The 25,297-nt window shown below is 45.8% G+C and overlaps 1 protein-coding gene across 2 annotated transcripts in view; it reads right to left on the minus strand.

Annotated features, from left to right (window-relative positions):
* Window positions 1–13,534: 13,534 nt before the first annotated feature.
* braf (B-Raf proto-oncogene, serine/threonine kinase) overlaps window positions 13,535–25,297 on the minus strand; it is a 35,855-nt gene continuing 24,092 nt past the window's right edge. For both annotated transcript variants that reach the window (XM_068306419.1, XM_068306420.1), the window contains 10 exons: window positions 23,646–23,782; window positions 23,455–23,572; window positions 23,256–23,340; window positions 22,936–23,112; window positions 22,810–22,856; window positions 21,901–22,019; window positions 21,693–21,824; window positions 18,116–18,250; window positions 17,382–17,535; window positions 13,535–17,213 (listed from right to left, as the gene is read on the minus strand). In XM_068306419.1, coding sequence (XP_068162520.1) covers window positions 17,191–17,213; window positions 17,382–17,535; window positions 18,116–18,250; window positions 21,693–21,824; window positions 21,901–22,019; window positions 22,810–22,856; window positions 22,936–23,112; window positions 23,256–23,340; window positions 23,455–23,572; window positions 23,646–23,782 — 1,127 coding nt within the window. In that variant the 3' untranslated portion in view covers window positions 13,535–17,190. The remainder of the gene's footprint in view (window positions 17,214–17,381; window positions 17,536–18,115; window positions 18,251–21,692; window positions 21,825–21,900; window positions 22,020–22,809; window positions 22,857–22,935; window positions 23,113–23,255; window positions 23,341–23,454; window positions 23,573–23,645; window positions 23,783–25,297) is intronic.

The following is a 25,297-nucleotide window of genomic DNA, read 5'->3' on the forward strand; positions in this document are numbered from 1 at the left end:
AGCAGCTGCTCATGTTGTCCAAGACAGACTACTTGATTAGCAAGGGCTAGGTGGTCACAATCCGGATGTGTCTCCGCTGGGTCTATGTGGCCAGTTCGTTCTGTCATGGTTTACTGTAGAACCCAAATGCGAAGCATGTCAGGTAAGGGAAAAAGAGATTTATTTAACAAAGGAATGTTGCTAGACGGTGGACCAGATGACTAGGCAGAGCAGGTGAGTCGCCAGGAGGTAAGGAGTCGAGGCAGGCAGGCGAAGGTGAACAGGCAACATGCAGCAGACTGGAATGATTGTGTTTTGGTTGCTGCATAGGATGCCCCCACTTCTTTCCATCCCAACCCCTACTTGCATCCCACCTTCTAGCGCTGAAAACAGTGCTGTGCTGCCGTTGGTAGGCTGCCGTGGTGTCAGCCCACAGGGCGCCTCCTCTTCCCTCTTGAAGTCAAGTAATATCTGCCTTCATCAGCGCTGCACACAATTGGGGCTTTGACCCACCAGGAACGACGAGTGTTCCGAATAGAAATGAGATAGTGAGTTAAAAGAATGTGTGTGTGTGTGTGTGTGTGTGTGTGTGTGTGTGTGTGTGTGTGTGTGTGTGTGTGTGTGTGTGTGTGTGTGTGTGTGTGTGTGTGTACGTGTGTGTGTGTGTCTGTGTGTGTGTGTGTGTCTGTGTGTGTGTGGGGCAAATATACTACTGTCAGATGATCAGCATTCAGAGTAACACGTCACACTTTTACACTTCCTCCTCACTCATGCAGAACAGTTACAAAACAGACTGAAGGTCTTGGAGGACACACGTCACCCACTGCTTCCAACATCATGCTCTATCTAATCTTTATTATCTGAAAATCCCCCACAGGGCCGTTCAGCTATCAGCTAATTGGGATAGTGGATGCTGTTCTTCCGACATGATTCAGAAGTTCGTCTGATTTAAACCCTGAAATATGGAGACAAAGAACAGCTTTTTAAGGAGAAATTAATCACTTCCAGAAAAAAAATGCTTTTGCATACTTGTAAATTTCAATGTAACTAATGGTTTGAATGGTAATTGCTTCGTAAAGGTAACCTTGGTCTGAAAACTTTAATAAAGGGAAACAGCTAGTGTACTGTACTTGACCTGAAGTCAACAAAATGCACTGCAGTAGTGTAATGTAATGTAATATATGGTTTACATTATACATTACATTTGTGAACAAAAGTGTTTTATAAAGTGTAAAAGCACGAATAACACTGATATGTAGGCGAGGGGTTGTTAGCTGCCAAGCACCCGGAGCCGCCTCTGATTGTTTCTCACAGCTGACGGACCGTTAGAAAGCTCTGGTACCAAACCTATCTCTCACACTATTCCATCACAGCCACCTCTCACACTCGGTCAGCCTTGTTTACATATATCACCATCTCAATCAGTTAATCAATCAATGATTTGCATTCCACATGTACAGCAATCACGTGGAGCAGCTGCAGGCAATGAAATGCTTGTGTCAGGTTCCCTCAAACAAAGCTTCAAGTAGTAGTGATAGATAGAAATATACAGCTAACCCAGATAGCCTTTTCACTCCATCCCGGAACGGCCACGGATCCACCACCGGCTCCGCCACGGATCCGTGAACCGGGCCCGGAATGGAGTCCACTTGCACAAGACGACGGACCCGGAGCGGGCAAGGCCCGCGGACCCAAAGCAGATCGGGAGTGGAGCCGATCCAGATCCGTTCATAAAGCGGCTGACCTGGCGCAGACCCGGTCCGGGACCATTCATGAAATGGCTTATCTGGCCCAGATCCTTTATTCAAAATGGCTCATTTGGCCATAACGAGCAACAGATATATCCAACATCAACGTTGTTCGGAAAAAGCTTGAATACTTCACTTAACCAGTCTGCCCTTATTGAAACTGCAAATGGAAAAATTAAACGCAACCATGAATTGTATCCAAAGCATTTGACTGCCACGTCTCTCTGGGAAATCAATTACAGAAGAAATTTGATTGATAATCATGATAGGAAGACATGAAAACCAAACATGACAACATTGCTTGAACTTGGAACTGGTGGGTCCTCGTCTGAAGAACCAGGACGCCTCTGGAGTTCCGTCAGCTGTGAAGTTGAACCAGCAAATCGCACGTCTGATTATGTCTTCAGTCCCAACACAGCCTCCCCTGGTACCAGTGTGTGATCACCACCTGGCTCAGAGCTACACAGTGAAAGGTCCTCACACGCTGTTGAAATCAGCTAGCATTTGGCTAACTAGTTAGTGATGCTTCAGCCTGGTGTGTGTGTATGTGTGTGTGTGTGTGTGTGTGTGTGTGTGTGTGTGTGTGTCTGTGTGTGTGTGTGTGTGTGCGTGCGTGCGTGCGTGTGTGTGTGTGTGTGTGTGTGTGTGTCCGCCTGAGGCTATCCCCAGCATCACAGTGAACACATAACTAGTAACACATTAATTACTAATTCAGAAAAATTGTCTGTTTTTTGGTGAATGAAAGCAGCTCTAGCTCTTCTAAGTGATCGGAGAGCTGCGTGTGCACACACACACACACACACACACACACACACACACACACACACACACACACACACACACACACACACACACACACACACACACACACACACGAGAATACAAGAGAGAGAACAGCTTGGTTTTACTGATAAAAATCCCATTTTTCATGAGTTTGCGTAACCTTAGCTCCCGTGTTATCCACAATCTCTCATTTTCCATGACCACAATGAGACCGTGTGGTGACAGAGAGCTCGCATCACGCCCATTAACACTGAGCGTTTCAGAACGGAAGTGATTTTAACCATATTCAATCACAAATATTGAGGACCAGGGATCACTTTGAGGCAAGACATTTCACTTACAGTGTAGTTGGACATCTGGCAGCTGAGTCACATGAATTAAAAGAAGCATAATATGGAATGTTGAAAGGCGGTCTATTAAGAAAATGTTTTCCTGATCTCTGCATAGGGTATGCATAGAGATCATCCCTCTCTCCACCAACTCCTAGAATCTGGAAGACCAACCAGTCCATTGGCCACCCATGATGCCACTGCACCCCCGGGTGTCTGATGGAGGCGTCTGTGGAGGAATATCTTGCAGTGTGACTACATTGGCACACTCCGTCCGGAATCATTTGAAATGAAATGAAATGAAATGAAATAATGTGAAAATGAAATCAACTTTACTAATCCTCCTAGGGGAGACTATTTTGCTGGCTCATTTGCTTTTGGCTGGCTGTGGAACCCCAGGACTTGCCAGCATCATCACTCAGAGTCTTAATTTGGCCAGATGTTCTTTGAGTCACAGATTAGGCTGTCAGCTAACAGTCTGGCTGGGTCAGTCTGTAAATTTGAGGCTTCATGCTGTGGATGAGCATCTTTGTGTGAGGTATTATTGACAGGTCAGTGACACATACAGTATTTCTCCTCAGACTTCATTGTGGTCAGTTCCACCAGGCCACTGTGGAATCAGTTTTCTCACTGAGTGACAAAAGGTCTGTGACATGAGATGGCATAACTGTGACAAAACTAGGGTGGTACGCCTTTGTGTTTCTACTTCCACCAGTTTTTGGCCCATCCATTCACTCCTTCATGTGACATAAACAATCTATTCTAGTAGTAGTGGGCTGGAAGTATGTTACAATCTTCCTTGATTTTACTCATATGTCTTCAAGCATAGGGAGTTGGTCAAATGACCTACACACTATTAAACGGAGAGGGTAGGTGACACAGATGCTGTGCCCGACCTGCAGTGACCTTGTAAGGGCTGTCATGTTGGACACAGCATCTGTGACCAAGCCCCTCAATTTACGCTCGCTCTCCTACTCTTCCACCTGGGCTAAGTCAGCTGTGTCACTGAGTGGAAAATATTTCACACTTAGCAAGGTGGTACTTTGGGTATCCTTGTTTGTGATATAGTGCATGTCAAGTAAAGATAGGCCTCCACATTCAAGGTAGTCCACACGTTTGCTGTCAGACTCACATGTGCAGCCTTTCAAACCACTTCCTTTGCCTTCCTCTTGATGTACAGGTAACCCTCGGCATTTCTCCAACTGATACCTTAATACCAATGTTATAAAAGAACAGATTAGTGGAGGTCCTGACAGTATGGGATAGGACATCAATGGAAAACAGTGCAAAAGGAAAACAGAGGGCAGAGATTGCGATGTCTGAAGAGAGACTCATCACATTCTGACGGAACCCAACGGTTCTCAATAATTGAACTAGACAGAAGCTGGTAAGTCTTGAACCAACATGCATGTGTGATGGAAACCAACACCCAGAGAGGCTACCAGTACCCAGCAGAGACATGCTAGTAGAGTACCCCCAACCATGGGCAGCTAGGAGCAACCGGAAGCCATCACCTGAAGAGCCATGGGGGGAGCCAAGAAACATAAGGCCCCAGAGACCAAGAGGAGGCAGCGTCTGCCACCACCAGGGTGCCCAAGACAAGAATAGAACAGAAAGAGTGCTTTTTTATTTATATTTTTTTCAAATTTTAATTTTAATTAACTACAGTGATCCGCATAGGTAAATTATTAGTCCACTCTACACACATTGGTTATTAGATGCACATACTGTATATATAGTGTGTACAGGCCTGTAGCACACACACACAAGGGGACCATAGGCATGCAGTGGGGTGGGGGTGTGGGGTTAGAGTGGCAGGCAACTCCATCATGGTGAGCAGCTTATAAAGGGGACGGCCCCTTGCTCAAGGGTGCCTCGGCAATGCTTGGAAGGTGAACTGACACCTCCCACTGCCAGTTTTTGCCCAATGCGGGCGACGTCTGGTCCCCAGTCGAAGACTTAGTGGACTGAGCTACTGCCGCCTCAAATATTGTCATCATACACAGCTTTACAATTAAATTTAAAGACAACTCTTTGTGCAAAACTCCGGTACAAAAAACAAGTATAAAAAACAGTACACACATAAACAAGGTAACTATATGGATATACGTACGTGCGCCTTTGTTCTTTGCGGTTAAAGCGCTCCAGGAACCACACACAATTAATGAATTCCGTGATCGAGAGACAAACTATTTCTTATTATTTACGGTAATTTAAACGTTAATGAACCCTCCCCATACTGATATAAAACCACCTTCTATCTGTATTACCTTTTCCCACACTCTGATAGACTGTTTAGAGCACTTTTGTGTCCGAGACTTATGGAACCAAGCACATTTCTGGATGCCATCAGCCAATAGAATGCGCGTCCAGTATCACATGACTGCCTACCAAAAATCCGCAATAAGGTGAAGTCGCGAGCGTTGATGTGCGAATGGCCGAGGCCGTACTGTATTTCCAACGAGTCGACAAGAATGTAAGTACGTACAGTCTGTGCAGCAGAGGACTTGAGAGCAGCAGTGGGAATAGACACATTGCATGGAGGACATGGTCAGAAAAATGCTCCAACAGCGTTGTCATCAGTTACTGTCAAAGCACTGTGATCAGTACTATGATAGTGTTTGAGTAAAACGTGTTGGTCAGTCTACAGGTCAGAACCTTGATGGATTTGTACATCTTCCCAGAGGGCAGCAGTGAGAACACACTGTGGCAGGGTGTGAACTGTCACCGGTGATGCTTGTGGCCCTGCGTGGACATCTGGTGTTGTAGATGTCCCACAGAGAGGACAGCTCGACTCCCATGATGCTCTGTGCTGACTTCCTGACCATTTCCAGAGCCACACCAGGATGTTTTTGGTTAGGATGCTCTTCACAGAACACCTGTAGAAGGACAGAAGCAGGTCCTGGGACACGTTGACCCTTCTCAGTGACCTTAGACCATGTGTGGGCAATACATTTTTACAAGGGGCCACGTGACAAACTTGAATTGTGTCAGAGAGCCACACCCATGATAACTTAATTATGCTCAACTTTCTTACATTGTAAAATGCACTAAATTGAATATCTTAAATAGTTGATAAATAGTTGCTGATCGGAAGAATAAAACCCTGTAAATGTTTGTATTCGAAATTAACATCTGGATGTCATTATTATTTCATTTTGACAGCTTCAAAGTTTTGCAAATGATCATACTTTTTTTTTCTTTTATAAAATGTCTGAGTTGTTGTGAAAAATGGGATTGTACTAAGATTAATTTAAATGAATGGTGTAATGCTTTCATTTCATGGATGATTACACCAAGAAACAGCTGCTCCAGAAGCAGTTTGAGAGCTGATTGCTCCTCAGCCTGCAGTACATCTGCAACACAATCCCAATGCATCACATCATAAAACAAGACAACATATATATTGTGGTGACATGATGGAGTGTGTGGAGCACACAGAGTGGATGATTGTGAGCGACTATAGTCTGGGTCCCATGGTAACCCACAAGAATGAAATTCTTTCTTTCCATCCTCCCCTGGCCCGATAACCAGGAAGCATCCAATCCCCATTCAGTCCCTCCCATCTGCATCACTGCCAGCTGCCAGCAAAACCTGGCATCAGTGTGGATTAAAGATGGACTAGTCGCATCCAGAGACATGAGCTGGAGCTTCAGCTACTAAATCGGAACTGTTGAAGTTTTGGACTTGTGTTTTAGTGCCTGAACATGAGCTAGAAACATTGGAGAACCACAGCAAACTGGATCCAGGTCCATCTCTATGCTAGGATTGTTGCTGTGGTTCCTGTGTGTGGACCAGTAGGAAATGTTTCTTATAACATGAATGAAATGCTTGTTGTTAACAATGGAGGGGGGGATTCTGTGCAGTACTTCTGAGACGCTGACAGGAAGGCAGATAGCGTAAAGCTGGAGCTCCATCCATCAACCAGATCAGGTCTTTCTGTAGCTGACACGCCTCCACTTTGGTGGGGACCAGAAGATTGTCTCTGACCTGAAATGTGTTCAGAGCTACTGCAAGAACATCAGCCCCATATTACATTTGTTTTTCAATCTCTATTGCTGTTCGCTTCTGATAAATGTTCATCTTCCTGCCCCATTTTTAAAATGAAAAGGCCAAAAACCAACATGAACTCTAGATGTGGCTCGGTTTTCGTTAGTAGCCTACACTGGTTTTATCTGTCATGTTGTTTGGTCAGTAAAATAAAACTGACATATTTTTCCATAATGCCTTATAAAGTTACCTTTAGTAACGTCATTTGCAGTGTGTTAATATCAATCAATCAATCAACTTTTATTTATATAGCGCTGAATCATATCAGAAGACATTTCAAAGTGCTTTACAGATAGAAAGCCAACAATGCCCTCCAGAGGAAGCATAAGCAATGGTGGCAGGGAAAAACTCCCTCATTGAGAAAGAAACTCCGGGCAGGACCCAGGCTCTGGAGGGCGGTCATCCATCTAATACTAAATACTAATACTAATACTAAAAAACAACAACAATGATTGCAGTTTCAGCAGTTCAGTGTGAGGATGACTTCCGTGCAGGCACAAGAAGTGCAGTTCAAATATTTAGCATGAATGTGACATGTATGTCAAGTAACTAAAAGGAATTAAGTGAAAAATACGTCCAAAACTCAGCTACAGTATTCACAACATGTCCCAGACAAACAAATCCTAAATGCAGGTACTGAAATCTGATGTAGGCTGAAAGCATCACCGCATGCTCGATGTCAGTGCACCAGGGAGTGATGTGACAGATCATTAGGACCAACAGCCATTCACACACATGACTTAAAGTTCTCAACCTCCGGGGAAGGGAATGAAACCGCTGACCATCTGACACTACGCCATCCACTGAGGGACAGAAGGCAGATCTCTGTGTAGACACACCTAACCCTAGCCACTACTTTTACCAATTGCTTTCTGTATCCATTCGACCAGTGTTACCAATCAGGTCTGCTAACTGGTTAAATTCTGAACTTTTATTTGATTTTGTCAATTTGTATATATGTTAGTGTATGATTTAAAGATGTTCTACTTTATTTAAATTTTAAGGTCTTTCTGTTATTTTTTTTATAGACTTGTGTAATGCTAGGTGTTACATGTTGCTTCATAGAGAAAGTTCCTGTATCTATATTCCATTTCACAAACAAATGTGAACATGGACATTATTCTGTCTCTTCAGTTGGACTAATTATTATGTTTTATTTAAAAACATCTTGATTTTAGAAAACCTGGCAGCGATAATGGTCTAGTTTGGGGTTAAGTTGAATTCCATGACACTTGCCACAATTTCAAACAAACTAAACCGACTAACTAACAATGGATGTTGTATCTTCTGGAATTCTACTCTTTCAGACAGGGACAGAAGAAACTGCTTGTTGTAGGAAAGAGCCTCGACGAAACGTTGCATGAACTGTGATTAAGTGAAATATAATCAAATTGAAATAAATGATTGGCAATCTAAAACACTCAATGGGTTTTCATGTAGTTTCTGTGACAGTTTTCACATCTTTGTCAGATGTTTCTAGGAGAAAGCCTGGAAACCTCCTGGACTGACTGTCTGAAATCAAACAGGACTGGCCGTGTAATTGTCTCTGCAGGGACCGCTCTGCTTTAGTAACCTGCTGCCTGATTGGGTTTGGGGAACAGCAACCCTGAAGACAACACAGAACAAATAAGCGGACTTTATTCTGGACACATTTTATTTCTACACTGTTAACGCTCTACTGGTGGATGATCTCAGCTGTAGACCCTGCTAGAGCTGAGAACTGAAGTCAACAATTTCATATCCGCTGGCATGGAGTAAATCTGGGGAACCTGCAGCCACTCTGCTCGGCCCGACCCACTAGGTCTTGCTAGCGGTTCTTGCTAGGTCTTGCTAGGTTTGGCCTGACTTATTAGAAATACGTCATTTATTCTTAACAATTTCTTCACGTCACAGGATCTAGATTTCCTGGCTGATATTATGCCAAAATATGACCACATCCTGATTGTTGGGGATTTTTATCATTCGTGTGTGCTGCCCTAAAAACCCTTTGGCACAAGACTTTCTAAACATCATAGATTCTTTTAATCATGTTCAGTCTGTTCTGGGACTGACACATACTGTACTGTTTGAAGCTGATGTTCGCGTTCACACAGTTAAATTTTGTGCGTCTACTCGCAGATGTCGAGTTATTAACCTCTCCACTGCTGCTTTCTTCTTGGAAGGTTTTGGACAGAGGTGTGCAATTCCAGAATCAATGTATAAGCATACGGAAACTCCTGGTTTCTCAGAACTTGTCAGACTGCCATTGATGTTGCAGCCCCCTTTAAAGAATAAACGACATAAAACTATCGGAGCCCTGGCTGAATGCAACAACCCGTGTCGTCAGACAGGAGTGTAGAAGAGCAGAACGAAAAGGGAAAAAGGACAGTTTCTTTTCAAATATTGAGGGATGGTTGGCATAATTATAAAAACTCTGTGAAGGACGGCAAAAGACAACATTTTTCTGACCTTGTTGTTTCGAACTCACACACACCTCATATATTGTTTAAAGTGATCATCTACCACCGACTGCTGGAACCGACGCCTCTCCTGCACTGTGTGAAACGTTTCTTAACGTTTTTATGTGTCAAGTGTCTTCTGCCAGAGCACTTGTTTCACCTCCTTCCAGTGTCCCATCAATCTCAGTCTCCTGCACTACAGTGTTCAATACATTTGAAGCTGTGACCCTGCCCTTTGTTCAGGAGATTGTTAATCTCTCTGGTTCGCCTGAGGATGCTGTTCCTCCACAAGTTTTTAAGAAAGTTTTCCAGGCTGTTGGTCCATCTTTTCTTGCAGTTATTAATAGCAGTTTGTCATCTGGAGTGGTTCCTGCCAATTTTAAACATGCAGTTGTTCAACCACTGCTTAAAAACCTGAGCTGGATCCCACGATAATGACGAATTTTAAACCCATCTCTAAACTGCCTTTCCTTTCTAAAATCTTAGAAAAGATCTTGTACTCTCTACTCATGGACTTTTTAAATGAACTTAATAATCTAGAGATGTTCCAGTCTGGTTTAAAACCATTGCACAGCACTGAATCTGCACTTTTGAAAAGTTTTTAATGAAATCTTTTTGGCGACAAACTCGGTGGCGCCGTGGGTAACGCTGCCGCCTCACAACACGGTGGACCCGGGTTCGAGTCCCGCTCTGTGCGGAGTTCTCATGCTCTCCCCGTGTTTGCGTGGGTTCTCTCCGGGTTCTCCGGCTTCCTCCCACCTCCAAAAGCGTGCGCTTCAGGTTGATTGGCCGTTCCAAATTGCCCGTAGGAATGAATGTGTGTGTGTGCATGGTTGTATGTCTTTGTGTGGCTCCGTGTGCACTGGCGTCATGCCCGGAGTGTCCCCCGCCTCACGCCCTATGCGGCCGAGATAGGCTCTGGCTCCCCTTGACCCACTGCGGCGGATACAGTGGTGGTAATATGAAAATGACTGACTGACTCTGGCCACTGTGTTGTACTCTTTGATTTGACCGCAGCTTTGATACAGTGGACCATGATATTCTGATTGCTTATTTGGAGCAGTGGTTGAACATTCGTGGCGCAGCACTCAAATGGTTTAAATCATATTTATCTCAGCAAACGTTCTGTGTCAGCCTTGATTCTTGTGTCGGGTACCACAGGGCTCTGTGCTTGGCCCTCTGTTATTTTCCCTATACTTACTCCCACTTGGTGCAAATATAAGAAAATATGGCTTTTTTTTTCATTGTTATAATGATGATAGTCAGATATATGTCTCTCTAAGAAGTCAGACTTCTATAGTCTTGAGCTGCTCCTTAAGTGTTTACGTGACATTCAAACCTAGATGTCACTGAATTTTCTCAATTTCAATGAAAAAAATACTGAAGTCAATGTGGTTGGTAGCACTTCTGAAACCCCTTTAGTTGATCTCAATTCTTGTTATTCTACTTCTTCTCCTTTTGGCTCTTCCCTTCAAGGGGTAGTCATAGCAAATTAGTTGCCTCCATCTAACCCTGTCTTCTGCATCCTCTTCTCTCACACCAACTACCTTCATGTCCTCATTCATTCATTCATTCATTCATCTTCTTAACCGCTTTATCCGCAGTAGCGAGTCACGGGAAGCTGGAGCCTATCCCAGTACTCTTTTTTGGCATGAAACCATACTGCCGCTCACAAATGTTCCCTTCTGCCCTTAGTCTAGCTTCCACTACTCTTTCCCATAACTTCATTGTATGGCTCATCAGCTTTATTCCTCTGTAGTTGCCACAACTCTGCACAACTCCATTGTTCTTTAAAATGGGCACCAGCACACTTCTCCTCCACTCCTCAGGCATCTTCTCACTATCTAAGATCCTGTTGAACAACCCAGTCAGAAACTCTACTGCCACCTCTCCTAGACACTTCCATACCTCTACAGGTATATCATCAGGACCGACTGCCTTTCCACTCTTCATCCTCTTCAGTGCCCTCCTCACTTCATCCTGACTAATCTTTGCTACATCCTGGTCCACAACAGTCACCTCTTCTAGTCTTTGTTCTCTCTCATTTTCCACGTTCACCAACTCTTCAAAGTACTCTTTCCATCTTCCCATCACACTACTGGCACCTGTCAATAGACTTCCATCCCTATCCTTAATCACCCTAACCTGCTGCACGTCCTTCCCATCTCTATCTCTCTGTCTTGCCAACCGGTATAGATCAGTCTCTCCTTCCTTACTGTCCAACCTAGCATACAAGTCATCATAAGCTTCTTGTTTGGCCTTTGCTACCTCTACCTTCACCTTACGCTGCATCTCCCTGTACTCCTGTCTACTCTCCTCAGTCCTCTCAGTGTCCCACTTCTTCTTAGCTGACCTCTTTCTCTGTATACACTCCTGTACCTCCTCATTCCACCACCAAGTCTCCTTATCTACTTTCCTTCCAGATAACACACCAAGTACTCTCCTACCTGTCTCCCTGATCACATTAGCTGTAGTTGTCCAGTCATCTGGAAGCACCTCCTGACCACCTGTCTTAACTCCTTCCTTAAAGTCATGCAACACTCCTCCTTTTTCAGCTTCCACCATTTCGTCTTCTGCTCTGTCTTTGTCCTCTTCATCTTCCTCACCACCTGAGTCTTCCTCACCACCTGAGTCATCCTACACACCACCATCCTATGCTGTTTGGCTACAAAAATGAAAATGAGAAATCTGGAAGCATCCCTTATATTTTTCCTTCACTGCATAGCTGACAGCAGCTTTAATGTGACATTAGGACAGTTATAGCGACGGACGCTGCTTGTGTCAGGGTGAACAGACATGCATTCATGAGTGGCGACTAGTTTTCACTCCATGTTCAGGTTGGTGATACCAGAATTGTAACCTTCCCTCCTTAGTTGGTCCTTTACAGTAATTGTTATTCTTAATCTGTGATATTCTGGCAACGCATCAGGGTTCCCACCTGAAGCCAGCTGGAATAGGCTCCAGCAGACCTGTGACCCCTCGAGGCGGACAAGCTTCCGTAGACGAGACGATTATTGACAATGAAAATGGATATATGTTATTTTAAGTGAAGGTGCTTTGTGTTTTGTTGCAGTTTGTTCTTGACAGGAACATGAAAGCAAAAATAAAAATTTCCACACTGAAGTGTTCTTTGGGAGGGAAAAGGTTTTCCCTCTGGCTGTTGAGTGTCTGTCAGGCTCAAAGCCCCCCGCTGGAACCAATGCTGTTTTTTTACAACACTATTTACAACAGTGGTTATGATGGTCTCCAAATTGACTGAGTAATATTAAAATAATGAAGTGAACAACGTTAGCGGTCGTTGCTACCAGTGAGGCGGGGTTTGCTTGGTTACAGGCTCTAACCAACAATGAACAGCAAGTAGATTTGACCCCACAAATAGACACTCTACAGGGTAAAGCCAGATGTGTGTGCGTGTGTGTGAGAGAGAGATAATACATCTAGAATGATTAGCTTTGTCTCTTGACACCATCATCCCCTCTATGTCTTACACTAAAACACACATACACACACACACACACACTGCTAGGATGACATAAGCTGTTGACCTCATTATGACTACATTAAAAAGATCTTCACCCATTCTGATGCTCTGCAGCTGAACACATCCTCTCCATCTTTGATTGGTTTCCACACTCTCTCACACACAACATTCTTACAAGAGTTCATGACGTTATAGCCCAGAATGAGATGCATTCATCAGCTGTTAAATGGCATCGAATGAAAAGTTAAATTGTCTGTGTAATACAAACGATTATGAGATGCAATTTGGGATACGAGATGAGAATATGTTCTTACAGCTGCTGCTCTGCTGGGGATTTGACAGAAATCATGACAGACTTTGGAAGTTTTTGTTTGGTGTGGGACAGACATTAGACGTAACAGACCAAATCTTGAGTCACTCCAATCTGATCATGTTCTCATGCATAGGAGGAAACTCACTGACAGTCTGAATATAAGCACGACATCCAGCTGGCTGGTAAACACAGCTCTGCTCTAAGATCAGGTTCTAAATAAAGGAAAATGTAATTGTAACCCTCTTGTCAATCATGTTAACTCTTTGGAAGACCATCCATTCATCTTCATAATACTGTTCATAACACTTGTATTGTTTCTGTTTGGAACAGATTGAACCAGAATTTTCTGCCACAGCCCTGATTACTTGTACAACCCAACACAAATGACATGGGACAAAATCATTTTCATGCACTTCTTTAATATATCAGTTTTTCATATTCACAACAAATACATTAAGCTCTTTCTCATTATAATACAGCCTTAAATAATTTTACACTCAAACAAAACATTTGTCTGTGGGGGAGGGAGAGGGGTCTCCCTCTCAAAATGTCTTTTAGTCTTTGACTCTTCTGAGCGTTTTGTCATTTGTTACATTTGTTGTTTCCATGCCTCCTAGCAAACCAGTAGTATTTCCTTTGTACAACTATTTACAGGTGGGAAACAAGTCTTCATTAAGTTTTTCATGAAAGGAGTTGTCTTTAAGGTGCAGGCAGGGAACTGGAGGAGGGAATGTCAAAAAGGGTTTCCATGAAGGGAGGGGCTGAATGCGTGGCCTTTAAGTTCTACTTTGTCTGGCAGATACTTTGCTGATAGTTCCCATAGAAAATAAATACAGCGCTACTTCATTTCCGTCATGTAAAGGATCTGAACCAATAACCACTCCTGTGTGCTGGTCAGAGCGGGGCTGGTACCTGATACCAGTTCATGTCGTACCCGAGTGGGCAACAAAACCATTCAGGACCCCCGCACTGCTGATGCTTTTACCTCCAAAACAACACGTCAGAGAACGAAGCTGAGATGTTTGGACAAATGTCAGCCCCAGACAGTCACGTTCACCACTGAAGCCAAACAGACCAGAAGTCTGACAGGATCTGAAGAATCAAATTTGTAGAATGAATGTGACATAAGTCCACATGACGTGCCCCATGTGTTGCATTTCATTGTGGTTGCAAAGTTAATTTTGCAGTTAACAGAAAGAAAACAGATGGCCTTGGCTTGGACAAGAGTCACCTTCAAAAGGACCCAACTTTCTTCAAAAATTAACAATCAGAACCAAGAAAGATTGACCACTGGGACACTCAAGTGAGCACACATGAATGAGGTACATGCTGTTTGTGTCTTTAACCATCTGTTCATTTCCTATAGCATGTTTCATTACTTCACATCAGAGGAAAACCTGCAGTGGTTTGTTGGTCTGTTTATGTTTGCAGAACGTCATGTCTAGAGAAGTCTAGCAGATCTAGTCTAGAAGCCTAGAGAAGTCTAGCAGATCTAGTCTAGAAGCCTAGAGAAGTCTAGCAGATCTAGTCTAGAAGTCTGGAGAAGTCTAGCAGATCAGTAAAACACGTTCCGTTGTTGGGGGTCAGGGGGTGAATTGTGCAGATTTTGAGGCAGATTATGGTCAAGTTAGACATTTCTACGTCAATCAAGGTAAACCCTCTCCTGGCTCCAACAAGAAACACATTTCCTTCTGAATTTTGTCAGGCCTGGTTAGAGGAGATGAGGATGGAGCAGTCAATCAACGGTTGCACATTTTATTTGGACGGATATTAACTCCAGAGGAGTCATGGGGATAAAACTCCAAATTAAACACAGTTCAGGTTAGTCAGTGGACACAACATTGAATATGTCAAGCATACTAGACAGCTGCAGGTATCTCACTCATCACTAGGACTAGTCTGAATTTCTGTGTTGTTGTTCATGCAAGGCTTCCTATTGGGCAGCAGAAGCAGTGGTGATGGTGTTCCACCAAACGGTTTGAAAATGCTGCGAAACAGAACTACCTCATTGTCCAAAAACCTTCTTTTAGTTTGATCAGACATGATGATGAAACAGCTTCCTATTACGGATCCAGAAGATATGTCTAATAATAGAACAACAAATAATCTTAAATTAAAAACTAATACCTTCAGTATGAGAGTCATGAGAGTCACAAAGACTAATTCAAGATCTTTAATTCAATGACAGAAATCGATTGACTTTTCCTAATTCTAGGATGCGCAATCTACAACACCGAGTGTAAACCTATCTACAACTAGAATAAGAGCAGTCATAATGCATCACGGAGAACCTCACACACCTGAACCAAACAGGTGTGTGTGAGGAGGCAGACCGCTTGGGAGACCTGGAACCAGCTTTTTACTTCTTTAACTAGACCTGGGATGGAATGAAATACTTGCTGACTCAGCATCTTAAAGGTGACTTTTTAAGAATATTAGGAGCAGTTTTAAAAATCATAATGAGTTCTGAGGCCAGGATTTGGAGTTACGATTGAAGAGCTCGTAAAAGATTCGGGCCAAAATATTTTACACAAACTCTTTGATCAAAAGCAATTCCTCGATTTCTACTTCAGATGGCCCAGGTGACAATCCATCTGCACCATGTTTTATGAACTCCATTCCTGTTACAAAGTCTGAGTGAAATGTCCACACGACAGGAAGTGCTGTCGCCAGCAGAGAGAGGGCCTTCCTGCTTCAGCGCATCGCTCCTGCTTGTGGATGTTACTGATGACACAACGGCTTTAAAGACTTGTTGGGGAGTCGAACTCATGTCTGGATCGGTCAGAGGGCCTTCAACTCTCCTGTGCCCAGGATCTGTGTCCAGATACCCATCAAGCAGTCCTCTATTCAGTCTGAGTCTTCACAGTCAAACAGTCACATGATTCATGGAATGGAAAGTGAATTTTGGATCATCAGCTCCGTTTGCTATGATTCATTTTTCAATTAAAAACAAAGAAAAAGGAAAAGGCAAGTCGCTAATTTGCTCCGATAAATCTCTACAAAGTGCAAATATGCGAGTCACAAAGACTGAAACGACAAAAGCATTCGAAGAAGGATCAAATAAAGCTGTTCTGAAAATAAATGTATGAACAGAAACGTTTCCATAAATAAGTCGTATCTGCAGGCCGGCCTGTACAGAAAAAGGCAAATAATGCTAGAATAAAAACCTACAACCCTTCATGTGCGCTGGAATGGAAGAGGTGTGTGTGTGTGTGTGTGTGTGTGTGTGTGTGTGTGCAGAGAAAGTAAAGGTGGTTTAAGAAGTAGCCGAAGATCAGCTGTCCTTCCAGCAGGTGGCGCTGCTTCCCCCCCACCAGCGGGTGGAGGTCCCAGTGGGGGCCGAGTGCAACAGAAAAGCCACGAGTCGAGAACACGAACAGACAGGAGTGAACGAGTTCACGCAGCGTCACCAGTGGGAACATGATGACAGCAGCACGACCCCCCCCTCTGGACACGGCTGTCAGACTCGTTCAGGAAAAACAAGACGGACAAATACTGGAATTTGCAGATTCTGGTCAAGCTTTAGCCCAAAAAAAAAACAAAAACCAAGAAGCTTGTGCTACAAAAGAAACGAGGAGACGCTCCAAAGGCATGGCTATCGAAAAAATAAACAGATGAGAAAATCGATGTGTCTGTCAGGTCATCCTCCTCCGGGGTCGGACCTCCAGCCCCTCTGAGAAGCAGGCCTGGGTTCCTTCCTACCCCCGCGGGGCCCCCCCCGGGGCACTTTCTGCCCTTGTCCAAAGTGCAGTCCGGCTCCAAAATCAGCTCCACGTCCGTCTTCCCTCACTTCTCCTTTCTTCGTCCACAGACGACTGTCCATGGCGTGGGGCGTGCCCTCCATCTCTTTTGGTTCGGATTATCTTTGTTCATTTTTTCACCAATTTAAGGTCTTTAAAAAACATCCTCTAATTGCGTGACGCTGCTGCTGCACAGCATTTTGCTGGAAGGACTCCGACGAGGCCGTCGGGTGGACACATGAGGGGAGGAGCCGATCTGTGATGTCTAGTCAGTGATGATGGATCCACTATGTGGAGGAGGGACAGGAACCACTACTGGCTCTGCAGCGTTACTTAAACGCAGAGAACTCACCTGGAGAGCAACACAGATAGAGAACATGAGGAGCGCTGATTGGATCACACTGATCACATGACACGGAGAGGGGTTCTACAGTTTTATATGCATGATTTGCAAGTTGCTGTTTTATTCATGCTGTGTGTGTATGTGTGTGTGTGTGTGTGTGTGTGTGTGTGTGTGTACCATAGCCACCAGCCTGGATGGGGGTTTTGGGTGAGGCACAGGCATACAAGCTGAAGTCCTCTGTCTGAAAGCCGGCTCGGTTTAATGACGGCTCGGAGGCGCTGCGGTGGATTTTGGGTAATGAGCGAGCCAGCAGCTCAATGGACGCCAGGATCTGAAAAGAACACAGCCAGAGGGTCTCAGTGAGGGTGGACTGTGATTCACAACCTGACGCAGACTCCGTCCCAGCTGTCGGCTGTGGTTGGGTGGTGGTGACTAGAGCCCACTGGCGCCCTCTGGAGGCAGACACATAAAAAGACGGAAGAGGACTGGGTGGAAATATGTGAAATTCACAGAAAGCTAACTTTAAAATAAATGAGGAAATCCAGCATTTTGAAACCGTTTAAAGATGAAGCCCATCAACTGGAAACATCTCAGCACTTCACAAGCACATTTCTCCATGGTTGTCTTATTTTATCATGAGTAGCTTTTATATATATTATCTTTTGGGCCGGCAGCAACTCAGTCCACTGGAGCTTCAGCCGGCGACCAGGGGGTTGCTGGTTCACCAACCCCCGCTGACCCATGCTGAACCCCACCGACCCATGCCGACCTACACAGACCTCCCAGGACCCTCACCGACCCGACAGAAAAGAACGGCGGTCATGACAGCCATCAGTCTCTTCAGTCAGCGTCCAGAGCTTCTGATGCTGACTCTGAGGTTGAGTGGAGGCATCAGCAGGACGTCGTCTTACCTGAGGGAAGAGTGGTCGCTCCTCTCTCTTCTTCTTCAGGCAGTCGGCCATCAGTCTCTTCATGGCCTTCGGACAGTTGCTGCGCACCTTGCTGAGGTCAGGAGACAGGTAACCCCGGCCAACCATGAAGATGATCTATGACAAAAAGATGGACGTTAGAAGATGGGCTGGAGCGACGAGTGCAGTCTGCTGCAGTTCAAAAGTGTCCGGCACCGGCAGAGGACATGGATCAAACCACCACTGACTGTGGACTCGTCACCCTGGATTCTGTCTCTCTCCACTCCTCCTCCAGTCCATGGGTTTGTGAGTGAAATGCCAAATTTCCTTCATTATGACTTTGGCCCAATGAGCAATGGTCCAGTTCTGAGCCTACGTTGAGTGTCTTGTGAGCCTGTCTGTGGTTCCGGACCAGCTTGTTGAGACTCTTGTAGTCCATTTCCTGTGTGTGGAGGCTCTTGATGCTCTGACTCCAGCCTCAGTCTACTCCTGGTGAAGCTCCTCCAGGTTCTTGAATCATTTTTGCTGGATAATCTTCTCAAGCCAGAGGTCCTCCCTGCTGCTTGTGGACATTTTCTACCACATTTTGTCCTTTTCTCGACTTTCCATGAACAAGCTTTGATCCAGTTCTCAGAACAAGCAGCCCCTCTAGCAGTGATCTGCCACGGCTTTAGCTCCTTGTAGGGGAGGGGGGGTCAGTGAATATCTTCTGGATACTGTCCAGTCAGCTGTCTTCACCATGATCACAGCAGTGTCGACTGATACTGAGAGATTAACTACAATTTTCATTCATGAAAACGCAACGTGAAATTTACTAATGTGACAGACAGACAGACACTTTATTTATTGCACATATCCACTGCTCAGAACATACATAATAAATAAATAAACACCAGGAGAAAAAAAGAAACACTGAAAACACAGAACATACCACAAGACATACACTACACTGACAGATATACACAACACTAACAGTACATATACTAAAGAACAAAGAGTATAAAATAGAATAACAGTGATAAACAGCAGGAGACCCACCTGGTGGGTAAGGTACATCCTTCTTAAATAGTAACACACATCATTATCCCAATAGCTCTGTATGCACCACAACACCTTGGCCCCACTACACTGTAGCACTTGCTGATATCCCATCTCCCCTCCATTCAATCGCGTGCTGACATCACCCCCCTCCTGAGAGAGTCACTGTACCCCCTGATGGCACGGGGCACGAAGGAGGACCTCAGCCTCTCTGTGGGGGTGCTGTGTGACAGCAGTCTGCCGCTGAAGGTGCTCCTCTGCTGGGAGAAGGTGGTGTGTAGGGGGTGGCTGGTGTTGTTCATGATGGCCCTGACTTTAGACATGGTCCTGCTCTCCAGAAATATCTCCACAAAGTCCAGGTTCAGCCCAAACACTGAGCCTGCTCTGTGGATGAGTCTGTTCAGACGGTCCATATCTCTTTTCCTGGCCCCCCCACCCCAACACACAATGGCGTATGACAGCACACTGGAGACTACGGACTGATAGAGCATGAGAAGGAGCTTAGGACAGATGTTGAAGGAGGCCAGCCTCCTCATGACAGCGTCGTCAACCCCAACCTTGGCCTGAAAGGCAAACTGGAAAGGGTCCATTGCACCCTGCACCTGTGGAGGCATGAGCTCCAGAACCAGTCGCTCTAGGGTCTTCATTACATGGGAGGTAAGAGCGACCAGTCAGTGGTCGTTGAGTTCAGTAGGGCGTCTTTTCTTGGGGTGATGCAGGAGGTCTTCCACAGTGACGGGACCCTCCCCAGCCGCAGACTGAGGTTGAACAATCGCTGCAGGGGGTCCCCTAGTTCCAAAGCACAGGCTCGGAGGAGTCTTGGGGAGACCTGATCCGGTCCTGCCACCTTATAGGGACTGAGCCTCCGCAGAGTTAACGCCACCTGGTCTGCAGTGATGACGGTCTCTGTCGTGGTGGAATGAAGGGGTCCTGGTGAAGTTGTCAATCCAGCTGTTGTCAATGGCAGCTCTTGGAGTTGGCTCAGGAGGGTGGCAGGGATGGATGGAGAGGAAGCACAGGAGGAGGGAGCATCGGCAGAATGGTCTGCAGGGCAGGAGAGGCCTTTTCTTGTGTCTGGTGATGGTTCTCATCCCATTCCAGACCTCCTGCACCTGGTTGCGCCCCAGCTGCTTCTCCAGCTTCCTCCCGTACGCCTCCTTGGCCTTCCTCAGGCAGAGTCTCACTTCCTGCTGGGCCTTCCTCATCTCCTCCTCGTTCTTGCTCCTGAACGCCCGCTTCTTCCTGTTCAGGACGGCCTTGACTTCCTTGGTTACCCATGGTTTGTTGTTGGGGTAACACCTGATTGTCCTGACAGGGGCCACGGTGTCCACACAGAAGTTCATGTAATCTGTAAAACACTGAGCTACCCCCTCAATGTCCTCCCCATGTGAGCCCACAATAACATCCCAGTTGGTGGTCTGGAAGCAGTCCCTCAGCGTTTCCTCTGCTTCCGGGGACCACCTCCTGACCTGCCGTGTTGTTGCTGGCAGCCGTTTCACCAGTGGGGTGTAGGTGGGCTGTAGGTGCACTAGGTTATGGTCTGATTTACCTAGTGGAGGGAGGGGGGTGGCGGTGTATGCCTCCTTGGCATTAGTGTAGAACCAATCGATGGTCTTGTTCTTCCGTGTGGGGCAGTCTACACACTGGACCATTGTGGGGAGAGATGAGTCCAGGGTAACGTGGTTAAAGTCACCGGTGACAATGACGAGCGCCTCCGGGTGCCGGGTCCGAAGAGCAGAGGTGGTCCCACAGATGGTCTCCCGTGCAGTCTCTGGGTCCGCACGTGGGGGGACATAGCGGGCGAGGACAAAAACGTGTGAAAATTCAGGGCCTGATGCTAACAGCTGTTAGCGCCAGATCCCCGTTGCACAGCGTTGATTTCACTGTTACATGTCCCGGATGGCACCATCTGTCATTAGTGTAGATAATTAATCTACCTCCTTTCTTCTGCCCGGTGGTGTTCATGTCCCGGTGGCACGCTGCCAGTCATCCACATCTCAGAGAACACAAACAAGCTGGTCTCCCGGTAGCACTGTCCAGTCCTGCACAGCACTGTCAGTTTGTCCAACTTATTCGGTAGAGAGTTCACGTTCCCCATGATGACAGAGGGGATGGAGGGCTGAACTCACCTCCGGCTCATGGCTCTAGCTGTTAGTCTAGCCCTTGAAATGCGACCTGCTCGTGCTAATAATTGTAGGCTGTAATAAAAATGTTTTTCCTTCCTTAAATAACTGACAAAAATGATCAAACTTTTCCATGATATGTTTTGATTGTCTCTATGTACATTACGCTTTAGACATCATGGGGTGTCATGGCACAGTTGTTATGGAGAATATGGGTTCATTACGTTCTTCAAACTCCTCTTTTAGCTTTTTCATGTCATGTGAAGTGATATGTGGATGGGGGACAGGTTGTGCACTTGAACAGAAGGAAAAGTCAAATCAAAATGACATGTGCTGGAAAAGAAGGAAACACAGGCGTAGGCCCCGTACGCTCAGTGTGTGGACAGAAGCCAGATGAGGGATTGCCCAGGTCCTCCTACCTGGTCTCTGTTGTTGATGTTGGAGTAGGGCAGTGCCCCCGACATGAGCTCGTACAACACAATGCCAAAGGCATAGACATCCGACTGGAAGCTGTAGGGATTCTTGTCCTGCAGTCGGATCACCTCCGGAGCCTGGGAGAACAGAACACACATCTGAACTCGTCTGAACAGAACCAGAAGTAAATCACTGGGAGGACTCAACACTGACCATCCACAGTATGGACCCAGACAGCTGTTCAAACTGGTGGGAGCCACTCCAACGGGATTTCACTGTGGCCAGACCAAAGTCCCCGATCTTCACCGTCAGATCCTCATGAAGGAAGATATCTGGGAGAGGAAGTCAAGGAAATATTCTGCTGCCTCCTGGTGAATGTAGACATTTAGTGAGATATCAGCACCCCCTACAGACTGAAGGGTCTAGTTGAACACAGAAGCATGTGTCCACTGAGCAGCACTCATCAAATGGCCGTTCTATTTGGTTCTTTCAATAGTTGTCTTTTTTTTTTTTTTTGGAACATCAATTAAGTCAGAGTTCATCTCCATCATTGTCACCAAAAGTGCATTAAAAGAGTGTTCATAAATCGCAATTTATAATCTCCATCTGGGGTCATTTAAATCTCATTACTACTCTAAATACTAAAGTTCTATCCCCTCAGACTGACCAGAAACAATTACAGGACATTAAAACAACACAGAACAAATAAAATCCTGTAATAATGTAATGTATCTTTAACATCTCTCTGTGTTGAATGGATTTTCTCCTGGGGGTGCAGAGCTAAGCCCAGTTTACACTGAGGTATTCCACCACACTGACGTGAATGACACGCTGATGTCATCAAAAGTCAGACACACCCCTTGATGTTTGACGACTCTTTCTCTGTTAACTCCATGAGTTAACATTTCGTGCCATATTTTTGATGAATATTGCTGCTGTTTAAACAATGAAAAAAACTGTCTGTGATTGGTCAGCTCATTTACTATGAAGGTGGGAGGCCTCACAGGCGCCATAAGGGGTGCTCGGGGGCGTTTGGTCACTCGCCGGCACAGCGTTGGTGACCCCTGCTCTACACTGTGAATGAAAAAGACCAGACAGGTGAGACGTGCTGCTGAAGGATACTGTTGCTCTTCAGATCTCGGTGAATGATCGATTTGGCGTGGAGGTAACTGAGGGGGGAGACAGACACGGGTTTACAGCAGCAGACCAGAGGTTAGCTCTGACTGCTACTGAATGAGAGGAACTCACTCCATGCCCTGAGCGGTCTGTCGGGCAATGTCAATCAACTTGATCATCTCAAACTTGGTCTCGATGATGTGCAGGTGGTGGTACAGACTGGAGCCCTCACACCACTGGGTCACGATGGCCAGCTGAGGCTTGGTGGTGTAGCCCATAAACAGCAGGATGTTCACGTGTCGGGTTTTCCTGGTGCGAGCATAAGCCGGACGGTGAAACCTGATAACTGCAGCAGCCTTGGGTAACTTTGTTCAGAGACGTCTACAGTCATGTGACATTAACATGTAGCGCGTGACAGAATGCTAACGAATGAGTAGGTGGGGGAGCAGTACCTGAGAACGCCCACTTCATTCTTGAAGGCCTGAAGCTGTTGGGGTGTGGGAGCAGTCACATTCAACATCTTCACTGCCACATCACCTGGGAGTGGAGAGGTCAGAGGTCAGGCTACGAATACTGACCCCATGTTAGCACAGATCTCTGTGGTTCTGGGTTATCGTTTGCTAATGTGCTGTTGGTGTTAACTGCTCGTACCGTGCCACTTCCCCTTGAAGACCGTCCCGAAGGAGCCGGAGCCTATCCTCTGACCCAGAGTGATCTGACCCTCGGGGATCTCCCAGTCGTCGCTGGAGTCCCGTCGGCCTAGGGTTTTCTGTTCCACAGGACACTGGGTGAGCACCATCGGTCCCACAGCACCCCACAAAGCATCTCCCACCGCCTCTTACCATCTTATTGCGGTCCTCAGAGGAAGACGACGACTTGCGCTCTCTCTGTTGGCATGGTGACTTCTGAGGCACCTTGACATTGGTCAGAGATCCAGGTAAAGACGCCGGGGGGGTGGCTGACAGCCCTGTGGTGGAGCCTGAGAGAAGCGTAACAACGACAGGAGACCAGTGAGGTAGACAGGGGGTTGGAAACGTGAGGCAAAGCAGAAGAGGAAAGAAATGAGGACTGGGCGGGACAGGGAGTCAGGTGTGTGTTTGGTCACATGCGAAGAAGTGTGTGTGTGGGGGGGGGGGTGCTTGTGTGGATGGCCTTTAATGGATTAACTGGGTTTCAAAGTCGCAGGTATGAGCTGAATGACTTAAATGATCTTTAACTTCTTCTCAAGCTGGTCTTGAACAAACAGCACTTTGAATTATTGTAGCGACGTTTAGAATTTAGAATTATCTGGTTTCTCGTTTCCAGGACGATGTGCTCAGTTTCAGCCGAAGCAAAAGAGGAGATGGAACCAAAGACAAAGACCACTGATCAAGAACACGTTCCCTACACGTGTTTTGTTCTGTTGTCATCGTGGCTCCACTCAGGTGTAAACCTTCTCACATCAGATCTAAACTAAAGGACTCTAGACTGGGGGTGGCAGTCATGTTGGTCTGGGGGCCGCATGTGGCTTCATCTGATCTCAAGGCGGCCGGGTCAATGAACTCATAAAACATTATACAGAAGTCACAACTGGTCCATTTTTTTCTTCTTCATACTAGTGATTCTAAAAAACTGGGGCTGGTCTGCCCCTCTTGATTGGCTGGATTCAGCCCCTGGGCCGGGTCAAGTAGCTCAAGGCCCGGGGGCCAAATGTGGCCCTCCACATCATTTTATGTGGGCTGCGAGTGCAAAAAAGGTCAGCGTCTAAAAATAAATAGGTCAAAAGGGAGCTTTAAGCAAAACTACATTTCCCACAATGCAGTAGCTAAGCTCATTTTCTTACATTGACAAAAACTTTTTGAGCAAAGTTAATGGCCTACGTATGTTTGATGTTATTATTCTTTATTTATTGGATAGTTTGATCCTTGATTGATGGAATTTTGTGGCTGTCGACCAAACCCATAACAAATTAAAAGAACTTCTGTTAGAACAGAGAAACAAACATTTTTTACTTGTAACTAACGTTTGTAACTTGAATAACTAATACATTCAGTTACAAGCAAACCTTGGTTTTCAAACGCTTTAGACATCAAACAAATCGGAATTTGACCCAAAAATTCGGAATTTTTTCGTCTTAGAATTTGAACAAAATTTGGAAGTCGATCGTGAAACGAACGCCTTTTGGGGACGACCGTGGCTCAGTGGTATCGTTCGTCGTCCAATGATTTAAGGTCGGCGGTTCGATTCCCGCTCTCACCGAGTCATTTATTGTTGTGTCCTTGGGCAAGACACTTTAGCCTCCTTGCCCCCAGTGGGGCACTCGCTGGTGTGTGAATGTGTGTGATTGTTCCGGTGGTGGTCGGAGGGGCCGTAGGGGCAGAATGGCAGCCACGCCTCCGTCAGTCTGCCCCAGGGCAGCTGTGGTTACGTACGTAGTCTACCATCACAAGTATGAATGAGGAGTGAATGAATAGTGGATTTAATGTAAAAGCGACTGAGTGTCCAGAAACGCGCT

This window comes from Antennarius striatus, chromosome 22 (genome assembly GCF_040054535.1).
Source record: "Antennarius striatus isolate MH-2024 chromosome 22, ASM4005453v1, whole genome shotgun sequence".
Classification (NCBI taxonomy): Eukaryota; Metazoa; Chordata; class Actinopteri; order Lophiiformes; family Antennariidae; genus Antennarius; species Antennarius striatus.